An 18,022-nucleotide genomic window follows, 5' to 3' on the forward strand; every position below is an offset into this window, starting at 1 on the left:
ATGTGGGGATAGTGTTTGCCTTGCTGAAAAATTCTGTATTGGGTTCACATTTTCAGAATGAAGTGTCTTCCTCTCAGAGAAAGGTGAATCATTTGAGCTTGTACCCCACCCCTTCCCAAGATTTCTAAATATTAATGGAATTAAGGTGTCTGGGGACTGTGCTGAGGCACAAGAGCAGATATGATCCTGATAATTTCTACTTTCTTGTATTAATATCAAACATTTCAAAGCAGTATTCTCTGAGGAACTGATGAGGTGCCAGTATAACTAGTTAAGGTGGTTCTCATGAGTATGTGAAGGATTTTGCACACATCCTTGAAGGTGAACACACATGAGATACATGTCACCAACTTTCTGAGGGTTTTTGTGGATGTGGTTGGAACACTGCTGGTCTCCCCGACCTTTAGCATCTGTACTGCATCTTTTCAAAACCACCAAAGCTTTCACAAGATACTGTGCCCAGGCAAATGCAGCACACACTGTGGCCTAACAGGAGGTTCTGTTGACCACAGGTACTCCAATCCCCCTGAGGTGCAGGCAATGCTCCATTTGGTTTTACCAGTGTCCATTGGCTTTGAATGGGATTTGTCCTGGAACCTCAAAATCTTTCTGCTCCTCCACCATTTTGAAAATATTTCTATCTTTGTTACCCTCAGAGCGGATAATGACATTGCTCTTTCCTGTCTGAACTGCACCAGCTGCAGCTTTACCCATTCACCCATCAGTTGTCCTCTCAGTAGCTCCAGAAACCCAGAAAAATCCTGACCTCAGTACTACCTCCATGGAGTTTACATGTTCTGCATGTGGGTTTCCCCCGGGTGCTTTGGCTTCCTCCCACATCCCAAAAGCATGCTGGTTAGCAGGTTAAGTGGCCACTATAAAATGCCCTTAGTTTGTGGGTGCAGGGTAGAATCAAAGGGGTAGTGATGGGAATATAGGTAGAATAAAATTGGATTGGTGTAATGGGGCAGTTGATAGTTGGCATGAACTTGATGCACCAGAGGACCCGTTTCTGTACTCTCTCTCTCAGTGAAAGATGGTAATACTGATCTGGCATGGACTTAATGGGTCGAAAGCCTTCCTTCCACACTGTAATGAAGTGTAAATATATCAATTAAATCTTTCTGATCTGATCTACACTTCCCACAGTGCCACTTAATGAAGGCAACACAAACAGATGCCTGCTGATCTTTAAATTAAATTATGAATAAACCCCAGGAAAAGTTGTCTCCAGCAAAGATTCTGGGAACTACCTATGCATATGATATATCCTTCCTACCCAATAAACAATTCCCTATCTACGTGTTGCCTCATGATCTTCTATTTCACCCTCAGTTTCATTGGTTGGAGTTTTATTCAAAGTTTGTTGGGAGTCCACCTACAGACACTAAGCCACAGGTAATATTCCAACTGCAGTGCAACTGAAGTTTTGTACAACTGCAACATGACTTCCAGACTTAATGCCCCTCGTGGTGAAGGCAAGCATGATACTTGCTTCTTTACATCTTTACTAACCGTATTACCACCTTCAGGGAGTTCTGAATTTAGACCAAAGATCCCTCTGTACATCAATACTGGTAAGGATCCTATCATTAGCTGAATACTCTTGACCTCCTAAAGTGCAACATTTCACAATTTTCCCACATTAAACTCCATCCACCGTTTCTACACCCATTATTGTAATCTGTTTGAATGACATAGGATAGAACCCATCAGTCTGGGAAATTATCCACCCGAATGCTCTTCAAGCACCAAGAGGATCAATGATTCTGGGTTTGATGCTGTGTAATGAACTGGATAGGATTAGGTAATGGTATCCTCAGGTAACAGTGATCATAATATGATAGAATTCACCTTGTAATTTGAGACTGAGAAGCTGAAGTGAGATGTATTAGTATTACCGTGGAGTAAAGGGAATGAGAGTGAAGCTGACCACAGTTGACTGAAAGGCGACACCAGCAAGAATGATAACAGACAGCAATGGCTGGAGGTTCTAGGAGCAATTCGGAAGGTGCAGGATAGATATATCCCAAAGAGGAGGAAGTATTTTAAAGGCAGGATGATGTAATTGTGGCTGACAAAAGAAGTCATAGGCAACATAAAGGCAAAAGGGAGGACATATAAGAGCCAAAAATTAGTGGGAAGACAGGGGATTGGGAATTTTTAAAAAAACCAACAGAAAGCAATCAAAAAAACCACGAGGGGGAGTTAAAATATGAAAGTCAGCTAGCCAATAGTATCGAAGAGGATACCAGGAGCTATGATGTTGTGGCCATTACAGAGACTTGGATGGTGCAGGGCAGGAATGGCTACTTCAAGTGCCAGGCTTTAGATGTTTCAAAAAGGATAGAATGCTGTGGAACAGAGGGATCTAGGAATAATGGTGCATAGTTCCCTGAAGGTGGAATCTCATGTGGATAGGGTGGTGAAGAAAGCTTTTGGTACGCTGGCCTTTATTAATCAGAGCATTGAGTATAGGAGTTGGGATGTAACGTTGAAATTGTATAAAGCTTTGGTAAGGCCAAATTTGGAGTATTGCGTACAGTTCTGGTCACCGAATTATAGGAAAGATGTCAATAAAATTGACAGAGTACAGAGGAGGTTTACTAAAATGTTGCCTGGGTTTCATCTCCTAAGTTACAGAGAAAGGTTGAACAAGTTAGGTCTTTATTCTTTGGAGCGTAGAAGGTTGAGGAGGGACTTGATAGAGGTATTTAAAATTATGAGGGGGATAGATAGAGTTGACATGGATAGGCTTTTTCCATTGAGAGTGGGGGATGTTCAAACAAGAGAACATGAGTTGAGAGTTAAAGGGCAAAAGTTTAGGGGTAACACGAGGGGGAACTTCTTTACTCAGGGAGTGGTAGCTGTGTGGAATGAGCTTCCAGCAGAAGTAGTTGAGGCAGGTTCAATGTTGTCATTTAAAGTTAAATTGGATAGATATATGGACAGGAAAGGAATGGAGGGTTATGGGCTGAGTGCAGGTCGGTGGGACTAGGTGAGAGTAAGAGTTCGGCACAGAGTAGAAGGGCCGAGATGGCCTGTTTCTGTGCTGTAATTGTTATATGGTTATATGATAGGGGGGGAGGCAAAAGAGGTGGGGGCATGGCACTGTTGATCAGAGATAGTGTCACAGCTGCAGAAAAGGAGGAAGTCATGGAGAGGTTGTCTACTGAGTCTCTGTGGGTGGAAGTTAGGAATAGGATGGGGTCAATAACTCTGCTGGGTGTTTTTTATAGACCACCCAATAGTAACAGGGACATTGAGGAGCATATAGGGAGACAGATTCTGGAAAGGAGTAATAATAACAGGGTTGTTGTGGTGGGAGATTTTAATTTCCCAAATATTGACTGGCATCTCCCAAGACTGAGAGGTTTAGATGGGGTAGAGTTTGTCTGGTGTGTTCAGGAAGGTTTCTTGACACAATATGTAGATAAGCCTTCAAGAGGAGAGGCTGTACTTGATCTGGTATTGGGAAATGAACCTGGTCAGGTGTCAGGTCTCTCTGTGGGAGAGCATTTTGGAGATAGTGATCACAATTCTATCTCCTTTACCATAGCATTGGAGAGGGGTAGGAACAGACAAGTTAGGGAAATGTTTAATTGGGATAAGGGGAAATATGAGACTATCACGCAGGAACTTGGAAGCATAAAGGAAACAGATGTTCTCAGGGAAACGTATGGAAGAAATGTGGCAAATGTTCAGGGGATATTTGCGTGGGGTTCTGAGCAGGTACGTTCCAATGAGACAGGGAAAGGATGGTAGGGTACAAGATCCGTGCTGTACAAAGGCTGTTGTAAATCTAGTCAAGAAGAAAAGAAGAGCTTATGAAGGTTCAAAAACTCGGTAATGATATAAATCAAGAAGATTATAAGGCTAGCAGGAAGGAGCTTAAGAATGAAATTAGGAGAGCCAGAAGGGGACGTGAGAAGGCCTTGGCAGACAGGATTAAGGAAAACCCGAAGGCATTCTACAAGTATGTGAAGATGTGAGAGAATAGGACCAATCAAATGTGACAGTGGAAAAGTGTGTATGGAACCGGAGGAAATAGTAGAGGTACTTAATGAATACTTTGCTTCAGTATTCACTACAGAAAGGGATCTTGGTGATTGTAGGGATGACTTGTAGTGGACTGAAAAGCTTGAGCATATAGATATTGAGGAAGAGGATTTGCTGGAGCTTTTGGAAAGAAACAAGTTGGATAAGTCATGTGACCGGACGGGATGTACCCCAGGCTACTGTGGGGAGCGAGGGAGGAGATTGCTCAGCCTCTGCCAATGATCTTTTCATCATCAATGAGGACAGGAGAGGTTCCAGAGGATTGGAGGATTGCAGATGTTGTTCGCTTATTCAGGAAAGGGAGTAGGGATACCCCAGGAAATTATAGGCCATTGAGTCTTGAACATTTGGAGAGGCATAATATGATTAGGAATAGTCAGCACGGTTTTGTCAAAGGCAGGCCGTGCCTTATGAGCCTGATTGAATTTGTTGAGGATGTGACTAAACACATTGATGAAGGTAGAACCGTAGATGTAGTGTATATGGATTCTAGGAAGGTATTTGATAAGGCACCCCATGCAAGGCTTATTGAGAAAGTAAGGAGGCATGGGATCCAAGGGGACATTGCTTTGTGGATCCAGAACTGGCTTGCCCGCTCTCGCTATTCTCTATGACCTTCTCCTTAGTGAATACTGGTAGAAGATACTTCAGCTAATTTCGCACAGAAGCTACCTGAACTGGGTATGTATGGCTTGTACTCACCAGCTCCCAGTTTTGCACAGCCTGAAAAGATTGTGTGGTCAAGTTTCCCCTTGGGCCTCAAACACCACCTTGTGACCACTGTCACCAGCCTCTATTCAGGAATTGTCGATGTCTATGCTGGTACTCCACAAGTGTTGATGATTAGAGGCATCACTCTAGCTGGATCTCCTTGATGATGTGGGATGATATATAGCACAGACAGGCAGTTGTAATACTGTTACTTCTTTGCACTTGTACACTGGGCATATGGGCATGTCAATGTAATGAAGTATTCAAGGAATGTGATACATACCCTTCAAGCTCTGCATCCCAAGGCCATTGAAAGGTTCCCTCCCAAATAAATCAATAAAGATCTCTTCAAGTTGTGGAAGAGGGTCCAATTGACTTGCATTCTGTCTTATTTTGTACAAATATTGCCTTTAAATATAAAAAAAGTGTGGATTAAGGCACAGACAGGCCCTTGCACACATAAGCAAATCTCATTTGCCACTGAGCAAATCTCATTTATGCTATTTTAATATTTTTCACTGCATGCCTTTCTTACTGTGCCCTTAATGATTTTGTGAATTGTGTTTGCTGGTATTCCTCCCTCACCATCAATGGCTTGCCCTCTACTATCATACCATCGCCTTGCCTTTGGCTCATTTTCAAGTTGTGACCTCTGATTCTGACCTCAATTCGGCTGACGTGGTGTTCAGTTGTGTTTGTCCTTTTTATGCCTCGCATTGTCTAAAATATTCTGCTGTGGTAGTTGGGTAAGATTTCAGAGCTGTAGCTCGGCCTTGTTGACAAAGTATTGTAGATTCACAAATCCAGTCAATTACTTTGGTTTAAGTAGGTCACTGGCCAACTGGACAAATGTTAAAAGTGTTTCGCTAGCAAAATGTTTGTATGAATCAAAAACACCCAACAATGTGCACTCTCACTATCTATTAAATCAAGTAAGGAACAAGAATAGGATTATTGACCATAACTCGATAGAAAATGTCTCTACCACAGACCAACAAGGCAAACTCAAGTCTTCCCAGTCACCTCCCCAGTCCCATCAGAACCCAGCCAAGCCGAGCCTGATGTGGAAACTGGTGGCACTCAGGCAGAACTCCAGGGAGAGCAGCAGGAAGCTCCATCTGTGAAAATACTGCTCTATTTGGTTCTGTGAGGAAATAATCATCTAGGGCATTTCTCAACTATCTACACATAACTGATTTACCTAACTGTACGAAGGGGTCAGACTCAGTACAGCAGTTGTTGCAAAGGTGGCTCAGATTGAACCTACTGAGAGTCAACAGAGTTGCAGCTGCCTCAGAAAGAGCTGAGTTGCTGCTAGCAGGCAGCTCTCTTGCTGAAATGGATTGATTGGAGGTGGAGGACTGTCGGAAGGAAATTCCTGAGCTGAAGGTATGGCCACTAATGACGAATCATCAAATTCATATAAACAATAAGGGTCCAGTCAACCAGCTCTTGGTAGATGAGAGGTGATTGGTGGAACCTCAAACAACTAAATGTATTGTGGTCAATAATTATGGCAACAATTATTCTTTAAGAAATGAAACCGCACGAAGAACTTTGAAGAACCTACCTACCTGGGATAGGCTGTGGGACGAGAACATAGGTACGGAGAGTAATGTCAGCAGAACCTCCAGACTCCAAGGGAATAGGATGGGTGTGGAAGTGCCAGAGCATATCCAGGATGGACTGAAACCAGAGGTGCTGTACATGGCACTGGCCCATTTCATTCACAGACAGGCGGAGGTGCTGAAAAAAGTGGAAAGGAACAGTTCGGTATGGACCTGTCAGACAGTTACATTCCCAATCCCACACAATGTTCTCACAACCTATGACACCCACCTCCTGCTCTCATGAACGGTCTGGTGGTGAATTCCACAGCCCCACCATGATATCGTTTACTGCCAAACAGGAGGGGATTAATCAGCCCACCTGTACATGCCAGTTCCAGTAAAGTAACAGATCGGTCTCGTCCACCCCAGCCATTCACCCATTTTCTTTTTCATGTCCCATCAGCAACCATCCTTCCTATGATTTTCTTCCACTTACCCACATAGGCAGCAGAAGTGTGCTGTTAGAGCAGGATGTTAGCATAGTGGTAGAGCACCACTTTACAGCGCCCAGACTCAGATTCAATTCCTGCCACTGTCCTAAGGAATTTGTACATTCTCCCTGTGACTGTTTGAGTTTCCTATGGGAGTTTCGGTTTCCTCCCACATTCCAAAGATATATGAGTTAATGTGTTAATTGGTCACATGGGTGTAATTGGGTGGTGTGGGCTTGTGGGTCAGAAGGGCTGTTACCGTGCTGTATCACTAAATGTAAAATCATACTGAAGGAAACTTAGTGGGAATAAACCTAACATAGAATCTACATCACATTACAGGCCCTTTGGCCCACAATGTTGTGCCGACCATGTAACCTACTCTAGAAACTGCCTAGAATTTCCCTCTATTTTCCACTCTATTTTCCTAAGCTCCATGTACCTATCTAAGAGTCTCCTAAAAAACCCTATTGTATCCACCACTGTCACCAGCAGTGCATTCCACGCACCCATCACTCTCTGTGTGACAACCTACCCCTGACATCTCCTCAGTACCTACTTTCAAGTACCTTAAAACTATGCCCCTCCTGTTAGCCATTTTAGCCCTGGTTAAAAGCCTTAGACTACCCACACTATCTCTCATCAAGGGCACGACCTACCCTTGACAAAGCCATGCTGACTACACCTAATCAGATTATATCTCTCCAAATGTTCGTAAATCCTGACGCTCGGATCTTCTCCAACAACCTGCCCACCACTGAAGTAAGACTCACTGGTCTATAATTTCCTGGGTTATCTCTACTCCCTTTCTTAAACAAGGGAACAACACTTGCAACCCTCCAATCCTTCGGTACTTCTCCCATTCCTATTAATGATGCAAAGATCATCGCCAGAGGCTCAGAAATCTCCTCCCTCACTTCCCACAGTAGCCTGGGGTATATCTCATCCGATCCTGGTGACTTTTCTAGCTTGATGCTTTTCAAAAGCACATCTTCTTTCTTAATGTCTATATGCTCAAACGTTTTAGTCCACTGTAAATCATCCCCACAATTGCCAAGGTTCTTTTCTCTGGTGAATACTGAAGCAAAGTATTCATTAAATACCTCTGATACTTCCTCCGGCTCCATGCACACGGTTCTACTATCACTCCTGATTAGTCCTATTCTCACACGGCTCACCCTCTTGCTCTTCACATACTTGTAGAATGCCTTGGGGTTTTACTTAATCCTGCTTGCCAAGGCCTTCTCATGGTCCCTCCTAGCTCTCTTAATTTCTTTCTTACACCTCTCCCTGGCAACCTTGTAATTTTCTAAAACTCTATCAATACCTAGTTTCTTGAATCTTTCGTAAGCTTTTCTTTTCTTCTTAACTAGATTTTTCACATCCTTTGTACACCATGGTTCTTTTACTCTACCATCCTTTCCCTACCTCAACGGAACATACCTATGCAGAACACAATGCAAGTGTTCCCTGAACATTTGCCATTGTTTTGCCATGCATTTCCCTGAGAACATCCTTAGGATGCGGGAGAAAACTGCGAGAAGCCATAAAGAGATGGAATGAATGCGCAAAGAGACAGGTTCTCTGGAGCAGTGGGGCAACAGCACTACCCGCCGCACTGCCGTCCTGCCCTATACCAAAAGAAAGTTCTCCTATTTGCCATCCTGTCCTTTGCATTTAATCTAACATCCCTATTACTGGAAACACACCTATTTACCCCTGTTGCACCACCTCAGTAGAAAAATATTGCTTACATTTGTCCTATCTATACGCCTCATAATTTTGTATACTTTGATCAAATCTCCCACATTCTCCTGTGCCCCAGGGAATGAAGTCCAAGTCCTAACTGCTCCATCTTTCCCTACAACTCAGGTCCTTAAGTCCAAACAACATCCTTGTAAATTTTCACTGTACTCTTTCAAGCTGACTGATACCTTTTCTGGAGGAAGATTAATAGAACTGCACACAACTTCTCAGATCCCTCTGCTCTACCACACTCCTCAGGGCCCTACCATTCACTGTATACAGTACCTATAAGAGGTATTCACCCCGCCCCTCCCACCTTGGAAGTTTTCATGTTTTATTGTTTTACAATACGGAATCACAATGGATTTAATTTCGCTTTTTTTTTACACTGATCAGCAGAAAAAAGACTCTTTTGTGCCAAAGTGTAAACAGATCTCTATAAAGTGATCTAAATTAATTACAAATACAAAACATATAACACAAAATAATCTGCCATTTTTCATCCCAGTTTTCCAGCTGATACCGCCAATCTTTGTGTCATCCACAAATCTGTTGATCTAGTTAACCACATTGTCACTGAGATTATTGATATAGATGACCAACGACAATGGAACCAGCATTGATCCCTGTGGCACTCCACTGGTCACAGGCTTCCAGTCAGAGAGGCAAGCATCTACTACCACTCTCTGGCTTTTCCAATGATGCCAATGTCTAATCCAATGTACTACCTCACCTTGAATGATGAGCGACTGAACCTTTTTGACCAAACTCCCATGTGGGACCTTGCCAAATGCCTTGTTGAAGTCCATGTAGACGACATCCATATTCCTGGTAACTTCTTCAAAAATTTCTGTAAGATTATGCTGACTATCCTTAATCAATTCATGTCTATCGAAGTCCATGTTTATCGCGATTGAGCCTACTAGAAGGTCAGTTATTCTGGATTGGTTGTTATGCAATGAACCAGAATTGATTAAAGATCTGAAGGTAAAAGAACCCTAAGGGGGAAGTGATTATAATGTGATCAAATTCACCCTGAAATTTGAGAAGGAGAAGCCAAAGTCAGGTGTATCTACAGTGAAGTAAAGGGGATTACAGAGGCACAACAGAGGAGCTGGCCAGAATTGAAAAGTACACTGGCAGGGATGACGGCACAGCAGCAATGGCTGGAATTTCTGGAAGCAATTCGGAAGGCACAGGATATATCCATCCCAAAGAGGAAGAAGGTGACACAAACCGTGGGTAACAGGATAAGTCAAAGCCAACTTAAAAGCCAAAGACAGGGCATATAATAGAGCAAAAATTAATGGGAAGTTAGAGGATTGGGAAGCTTTTAAAAACCAACAGAAGGTAACTAAAAAAGTCATTAAGAAGGTACAGATGGAATATGGAAGTGAGCCAGGCCAATAATAATTCCGTATGTTTCTTTAGATACATAAGGTGTACAAGAGAGTTGAGAGTGGATATTAGTCTGCAGGAAAATGATGCTGGAGAGTTAGTAATGGGCAACAACTAAATGGTGGACACCTGAATAAGTATTTTGCATCAGTCTTTACGGTAGAAGACACTAGCAGCATGATGGAAATTCCAGGTGTCAGAGGTCATGAAATGTGTGAAGTTACCATAACTAGAGAGAAGGTTCTTGGGAAACTGAAAGGTCTTACAGTAGATATCACCCCAGAGTTCTGAAAGAGGTGGATGAAGAGATTGTGGGGCCATTAGTAATGATCTTTCAAGAATCATTAGATTCTGGAACGGTTCTGGAAGACAGGAAAATCACAAATGACACTCCACTCTTTAAGCAGAGAGAGAGGCAGAGGAAAGGAAACTATAGGCCAGTTAGTCTGACCTCAGTGGTTGGGAAGATGTTGGAGTCGATTATTAAGGATGAGGTCTCAGGGTACTTGGAGGCACATGATAAAATAGGCCATAGTCAGCATGGTGTCCTCAAGGGAGAATCTTGCCTGACAAATCTGTTGGAATTCTTTGAAGAAATGACAAGCAAGATAGACAAAGGAAAATTGGTTCACGTTGTGTACTTGGATTTTCAGAAGGCCTTTGACAAGGTGACATGCATGAGGCTGCTTAACAAGCTATGGGCCCATATTATTACAGGAAAGATTCTAGCATGGAAAAACCAGAGGCAGATTGGCAGGAGGCAAAGAGTGGGAATAAAGGGAGCCTTTTCTGTCTGGCTGCCGGTGATTAGTGGTGTTCTACAGGGGTCTGTGTTGGGACAGATTTTTTTTACGTTATATGTCAATGATTTGGATGATGGAATTGATGGCTTTGTTAAAAAGTTTGCAAATGATATAAAGGTAGCGGAGGGGCTGGTAATTTTGAAGAAGTAGAGAAGCTACAAAAGAATTTAGATTAGGAGAATGGGCAAAGAAGTGGCAGATGGAATACAATGTCTGGAAGTGTATGGTCTATCAACTTCTGCCTTAAATATGCATAAAGATTCGGCTTCCACAGCTGCCTGTGCCAAAAAAAAATCCACATATTCACCACTCTCTGGCTAAAGAAATTCCTCCTTATCTCCGTTCTAAAAGGACACTGTGTTATTCTGAGGCTGTGTCCTCTGGTCTTAAACTCTCCCAGCATAAGAAACATCCTCTCCACATCCTCTCTATCAAGGCCCTTCACCATTAAATAGGGTTCAATGAGGTCACCCCTTATTCTTCTGAATTCCTGAAAATACAGGCCCAGAGCCATTAAAATCCTCCTCATTTGACAAGCCATTCAATCCTGAAATCGTTTTTGTGAACTTCCTTTGAACCCTCTCCAGTTTCAACACATCCTTTCTAAGATAAGGGGCCCAAAACTGCTCACAATACTCCAAGTGAGGCCTCACCAGTGCTTTATAAAGTCTCAATATTACATCCTTGCTTTTACATTCTAGTCCTCTTGCAATGAAGGCTAACGTTGCATTTGCCTTCCTCACCACAGACTCAAACTGCAAATCAATGTTCAGGACATCCTGCACAAGGACTCTCAAGTCCCTTTTCATCTCAGTTGTTTGTATTTTCTCTCCATTTAGATAATAGTCAACCCTTTCATTTTTTCTACCAATTGCAGAAAGGGATATGAGGAGAAGGCAGGAGATTGGGGCTGAGAGGAAAATTGGATCAGCCATGGTGAAATGATGAAGCATACTTGATGGGCCAAATGGCCTAATTCTGCTCTTATATCTTATGGTCAAATACTTACATATCTGGTCCCTTAGAACCTTCCAATGACTTTCCTCCTACTGATGTCAGGCTTACCAGCCTATAATTTCCTGGTTTATTTTTAGAGCTTTTCTTAAACAGCGGAACAATATTGGCTATCCTGCAATCCTCTGGTACCTCACTGTCACTAGCGATGCCCTGGGAATTTCTGCACTTGCTCGCTGCAGGGTCCAAGGGAACACGTTGTCAGTCCTTGTGGATTCATTCACCTAAACTTGCCTCAAGACAACAACCTCCTTCTCTGTCATCTGCATAAGGTCCATGAAGCTTACACCGCTTTGCCTCACTTCTATAGACTTAGTGTCCATCTTCTGAGTAAATACAGATGCAAAAAATTCAGTTAAGACTGCCCCCATCTCTTTTGGCTCCCCACATGGATTACCATTTTGATCTTCCAGAAAACCAATTTTGGCCCTTGCAATCCTTTTGTTCTTAACATATTTGTAGAATCCCTTTGGATTCTCTTTCACCGTGTCTGCTAAAGCAATGTCATGCCTTCTTTTAACCTTCTTGATTTATTTCTTAAGTGGTCCTTGCATACTGTATCTTATACTCCATAAGCACCTCATTTAGTCCTACCCGTCTTTACCTGCTATGCACCTTGTTTTTCGTTAACCAGGATTTCAATCTCTCTTGAAAACCAAGGTTCCCTGCACTTGTTATCTTTACCTTTTATTTTGTCAAGCACATACAAACATTGCACTCTTAAAATTTCCTCCCACTTACCAAGTACACCTTTGCCAGAAAACTGCCTGTCCCAATCCACATTGCCAAATCCTTTCTGATACCATCAAAATCGGCCTTTCGCCAACTTAGAATCTCAACCCATGGACCATACCTAACTTTTTCCATATTTACTTTGAAACTAATGGCATTATGATCAGCAGATGCAAAGTGTTCACCTACAGAAATTCTATCACCTGCCCTGTTTCATTCAGTAGTAGCAGATCAAGTGCTGCACACTCTCCCGTTGGGACTTCTTTGTACTGTTTAAGGAAACTCTCCTGAACACATTTCACAAACTCTATCCCATCTAGTCCTTTTACAGTATGGGAGTCCCAGTCTATATGGGAAGTTAAAATTACCTACAATAACAACCTTATGCTACTTGCCGACAGTCTGTGATCCCTCTACAAATTTGTTCCTTTAAATCCCCCGGACTGTTGGTTGGTCTGTAACATAGCCTCATTAACATTGTCATACCTTTCTTATTTCTCAGTTCTACACATAAAGCCTCACTAGATGAGTTCTCCAGTCTATCCTGACTGAGCATTGCCATGACATTTTCCCTTCCAGTAATGCCACCCCTCCTCCTTTAATCCCTCCCACTCTGTTGCAACTAAAACAATGGAACCCTGCAATATTCTGCCCCTCCTGCAACCAAGTCTCACTAATGGCTACAAAATCAAAATTCCAGGGGTTGATCCATGCCCTGAGCTCATCTGTGTCTCCTAAAATATTTCATGCATTGAAATTTAAGCAGCTCAAGACACAAGCGCATCGTGCTCAATCATTTGATTCCTGACTTTATCTGAGGTCTTAACAACATCTGTCTCCACAGCCTCTGCACCAGCTGTCTGATAATCTGGTTTCCATCCCATGCAACACTAGTTTAAACCCCACCATGCAACACTAGCAAACCTTCCCACTAGGATATTAGTCCCCTTCCTGTTTAGATACAAACCGTCTCTTCTGAACAGTCCCACCTTCCCTTGAAATTTTATGCCCACTCTCCTACACTAACCCTTTTGCTACATGTTGAACTGTATAATCTTCCTATTATTCTGAAGGGCCTGTAGTTGCTGTAGTTTTTCTATTTTTCTGGCCTCACCAGCATGTGGCATGGGTAGCAATCCTGAGATCACAATCTGAAGGCCCTGTCGTTTAACTTAGCACCTAACTCCCTGAACTCCCTTTCAGAAACTCATGGCCCTTCCTACCTATGTCATTGGTACCTACCCTACCACAAATTTTGGCAGGCTGTTCACCCTCCCACTTAAGAATGCTGAGGACTTGATCCAAGATGTGCCAGACTCTGGCACCTGGGAGGCAACATACCATTCGGGTTCTCATATCACCTCAGTTCGCCATCCACGCTCCCCCCTTCTGAGTCGTAGAGGCAGACTCAGTGCCAGAGTCCTGACCGCTATGATTATCCTCTGCTAGGTCGGCCCCCGCAACAGTATCCAAAGTTCTTGAGGGGTACTCTGCAGTGGCTGTTTAACCCCTTTCCCATTCCTGATTGTCACCTAGTTTCCTGAGTCCTGCCTGAATGTAACTACCTCTCTATATCTCCTACCTATCACACCCTCAGTCTTCCAAATGATCTGGAGTTCATCCAACTCTTTAACATGTGGATGCACTTCTTGCAGGTATAGTCGTTAAGGACACTGGAGGTCTCCCTGCCTTCCCACATCCCACAAGAGGAGCATTCCTTTATGCTGCCATCTCTATTGTCTTAACTGAGCATATATAAAGAAGAACAATAAACTGTGTGGGGGGGTACTGTACCTACAACTTTTTTGCCTTGTCTCACTGAATCCTCGAAGCACTAAAGCCTAAAAAATCTCCACTCTAACTCTGACCAATCCAATGATGGCCACTCCAACAATCACCTTGCCCCTATCTTACCTTCATTTGTTCTTGCCAATCAATCCTGTGTGCTAATTAGTCATTGCTCAAAGCACTGAACTGCTGCAAGTTGCTGCCTTTTTTACTCAATCAGCAAACCTGAATGAGTTACATCTTCTTAGATGTATACATATTTTATATATTAAAAAGTTAAATTAAATAAGTAGTACAAAAAAGTAGTGAGGTAGTCTCCATGTGTCATGGTCCAGTCCGTGAAGTCCGCATTCCGGTTCACGGTCCAGTCCATCGATCCTTATTCCAGGTTTTCCGGTTTCCCCCGGTTCCGTTGAGACACCTGATTCTCGTTTCGGTCTGGACATAAGTACCTCTGCAAACCACGGATTAGTTGCTGGACTGTTTTTCTCTCTCTCTCACTCCTTCTCCCCTCCCATCTGAATCCCCGTCTGAAACCTCGCCTGCAACCTTCGTCAGTATCCCCGTCAAGTTCAACCACCGGAGTGAGACCGGAGCCTTGCCACACCAAGATAAAGAACCATCTATTGTTGAGTTTGGAACTATCTCTTTGTGTCCCTGTGTTTAGCATCCGTGTCAAAGAAGAGTCCCGGCACTAGGTCCTGTTCCCAAGGAGGGGTCCTGACTCTGTGTAAAGCCCCAGCCCTAGGTCCTGTTCCCAAGGAGGGGTCCCCGAGTCTGCGTTCTGTCTTCCTGTGCTCAAGTCCAAGGCTCTGTGTTCCTGTGCTCCAAGACCAAGTCCAGGCGCCGTGTTCCAGCCCTGTCCAAGTCTGAGCTTCATGTCCTCATTCAGTTCTGGTGCCTCTTCCAGTCCATGTTCCTCGCTCAGCCCAGCAGTTCCTCGCCCAGCCGGTGCTGGAGATTCCTCGTCCTGTGCTGGAGTACCTCGTCTTGTCCGGTATCCACGTTCTGTCCTCGCCAAGATCCTAATCCCAAGTCCTAGCCTAGACCCGGGTTCCGGTTCCGAGTCCCAACCTAGACCCAGGTTCCAGATCCTTGTCCAGGCTCTGGTTCCAGAGTTCTGTGTTCCTAGTCCAGGCTCCTCATTCCTAGTTCCCCATCCGGGTCCCGTGTTTCTAGTCCAAGTCCTAGCCCAGGCCCTGAATCCTAGTCTCGTCCAGGGCCTGTTTCCCTGTCCAGCGTTGTTTCTTCCTGACTCCCCTTGCTATCTCGATAAACCTAGTCCTGTTTCTAGTACTTCAGTATCTGTGTCTTGCATTTGGGTCCGCCATCAACGCATGCCCCCCCCCGCCCACTCCCCCCGTATAACACCATGGGTTCATGGGTTCATTGTCCACTCAGAAATCTGATGGCAGAGGAGAAGAAGCAGTTCCTGAATCATTGAGAGTGTGCCTTCAGGCTCCTGTACCTCCTCCCTGATGGTAGGAATGAGATAATAAGGATATAACTTTAGATACTTTTGAGGAGGATGACCTACCAGGTGGGAGCCACATGGACCTGGTCTCTGGCAGTGAGCCTGTTGCTGTGGCTTAGAAGAGCAAAGAGGTGAAGAGGAGATTCTTTAGTCAGAGGAATAGAGATGAGGTTCCATGGGTACAATAGAGATACCTGGATGGTATGTTGCCTCCCTGGTGCCAGGATCAGGGTTTGTCAGATCATGTCCATGGCATTTTCAAGGGCGAGGGTGAGCAGCCAGAAGTCTTGGTACATATTGGCACCAATGGCATAGGTAGACAAGGTGAGGAGGTCATGAAAAGAGATTTCAGGGAGCTAGGTAGAAAGCTGAAAAACAGGACATCCAGGATAGCAATCTCTGGCTTGCTGCCTGTGCCACATGCCAGTGAGGGTAAGAATTGGATTATTTGGCAGATGAATGCGTGGCTGAGGAACTGGTAGGGAGTCAGATTCATGGATCATTAGGATTTCTTCTGGGGAAGGTATCACCTACACAAGGGGAAGGGTTACACCTGAACCCGAGGGTGTCCAATATCCTTGCGGACAGGTTGGCTAGAGTTATTCAGGTGGGTTTAAACTAATTTGGCAGGGGGATGGGAACCGGAGTGACGATAGTGCTGAAGATGAGGTAGTTGGTTTACAAATAGAGGCAATATGTAGTGAGGCTCCTAGCAAGGAGAGATTGATGATAATGCAAAATTGCAGTCAACAGGATAAGTTGCAAAGTAAAAGGTGGGACAAAATCAAAAGGGTGAATACTGGACTAAATTCCTCCTCATCTCTCTTTTAAAAGGATGCCCCTATTTTCTGAGGCTGTATCCAGGCTATGAGCCCATGATATTACAGGAAAGATTCTAGCATGGATAAAGCAGTGGCTGATTGGCAGGAGGCAAGGAATGGGAGGCAAAAAATTTCTGGTTGGCTGCCGATGACTAGTGTTGTTCCATAGGGTGTGTGTTGGGACCAATTCTTTTTACATTATTTGTCAACGACTTGGACGATGGAGTTACACAAACAAAATGCTGGTGGAACGCAACAGGCCAGGCAGCATCTACAGGAAGAGGTACAGTCAACGTTTCGGGCCGAGACCCTTCGTCAGGATGATGGAGTTGATGGTTTTATTGGAAAGTTTGCAGATGATATGAAGATAGGTGGAGGAGCAGGTAGTTTGAGAAAACAGAAAGGCTACAGAGGGACTCAGACAGATTCGGAGAATGGGCAAAGAAGTGGCAGGTGGAATACAGTGTCAGGAAGTGTAGGATCATGTATTTTGGTAGAAGAAATTAAAGGATTGATTATTTTCTAAATGGGAGAAAACTACAAAAATCTGAGGCAATAGACAATAGGCAATAGGTGCAGGAGTAGGCCATTCGGCCCTTCGAGCTGGCACCACCATTCACTGTGATCATGGCTGATCATCCACGATCAGTACCCCATTCCTGCCTTCTCCCCATATCCCTTCACTCCGCTATCATTAAGAGCTCTATCTAACTCTTCCTTAAAAGCATCCAGAGAATTGGCCTCCACTGCCTTCTGAGGCAGAGCATTCCACAGATCCACAACTCTCTGGGTGAAGAAGTTTTCCCTCAACTCCGTTCTAAATGGCCTTCCCCTTTTCTCAAATTGTGGCCTCTGGTTCTGGACTCCTCAAAGTGATCTGGGAGTCCTTGTGCAGAATTCCCTAAAGGTTAATTTGCAGTTTGAGTCTGTGGTGAGGAAGGCAAATGTGATGTTAGCATTCATTTCAAGAGGACATGAATATAAAAGCAAGGATGTATATATTGAGGACTTTATAAAGCACCGGGGAGATTCACCTGGACTACCGTGAGCAGCTTTGGGCATCTTAGAAGGATGTGCTGAAACTGGAGAGTTCAAAGAAGGTTCACGAAAATGATTGTAGCATTCAGCGGCTTGTCATATGAAGAACGTTTGATAGGTCTGAGACTGATTCAGAGAATGAGGGGTGACCTCACTGAAACCTTAATACAGTGGATGTGGAGAGGATGTTTCCTATGGTGGGGGTGTCTAAGACCAAAGGACAGAGCCTCAGAGTAGAGGGGCATCCTTTTAGAATGGAGATGAGGAGGAATTTCTTTAGCTAGAGAGTGGTGAATCTGTGGAATTCTTTGTTACAGGTAGCTGTGAAGGCCAAGACTTTATGTATATTTAAGGCAGAGGTGGATAAATTCTTTATTGGTCAGGGCATAAAGGGATA

At 43.9% G+C, this 18,022-nt stretch overlaps 1 protein-coding gene across 2 annotated transcripts in view; it reads right to left on the reverse strand.

Annotated features, from left to right (window-relative positions):
• LOC134336923 (SH2B adapter protein 2) overlaps positions 1–18,022 on the reverse strand; it is a 174,866-nt gene that overhangs the window by 29,955 nt on the left and 126,889 nt on the right. For both annotated transcript variants that reach the window (XM_063031572.1, XM_063031571.1), the window contains one exon: positions 6,345–6,516. In XM_063031572.1, coding sequence (XP_062887642.1) covers positions 6,345–6,516 — 172 coding nt within the window. The remainder of the gene's footprint in view (positions 1–6,344; positions 6,517–18,022) is intronic.

The sequence above is a fragment of the Mobula hypostoma genome, chromosome 23 (assembly GCF_963921235.1).
Source record: "Mobula hypostoma chromosome 23, sMobHyp1.1, whole genome shotgun sequence".
In the NCBI taxonomy this organism is placed as follows: Eukaryota; Metazoa; Chordata; class Chondrichthyes; order Myliobatiformes; family Myliobatidae; genus Mobula; species Mobula hypostoma.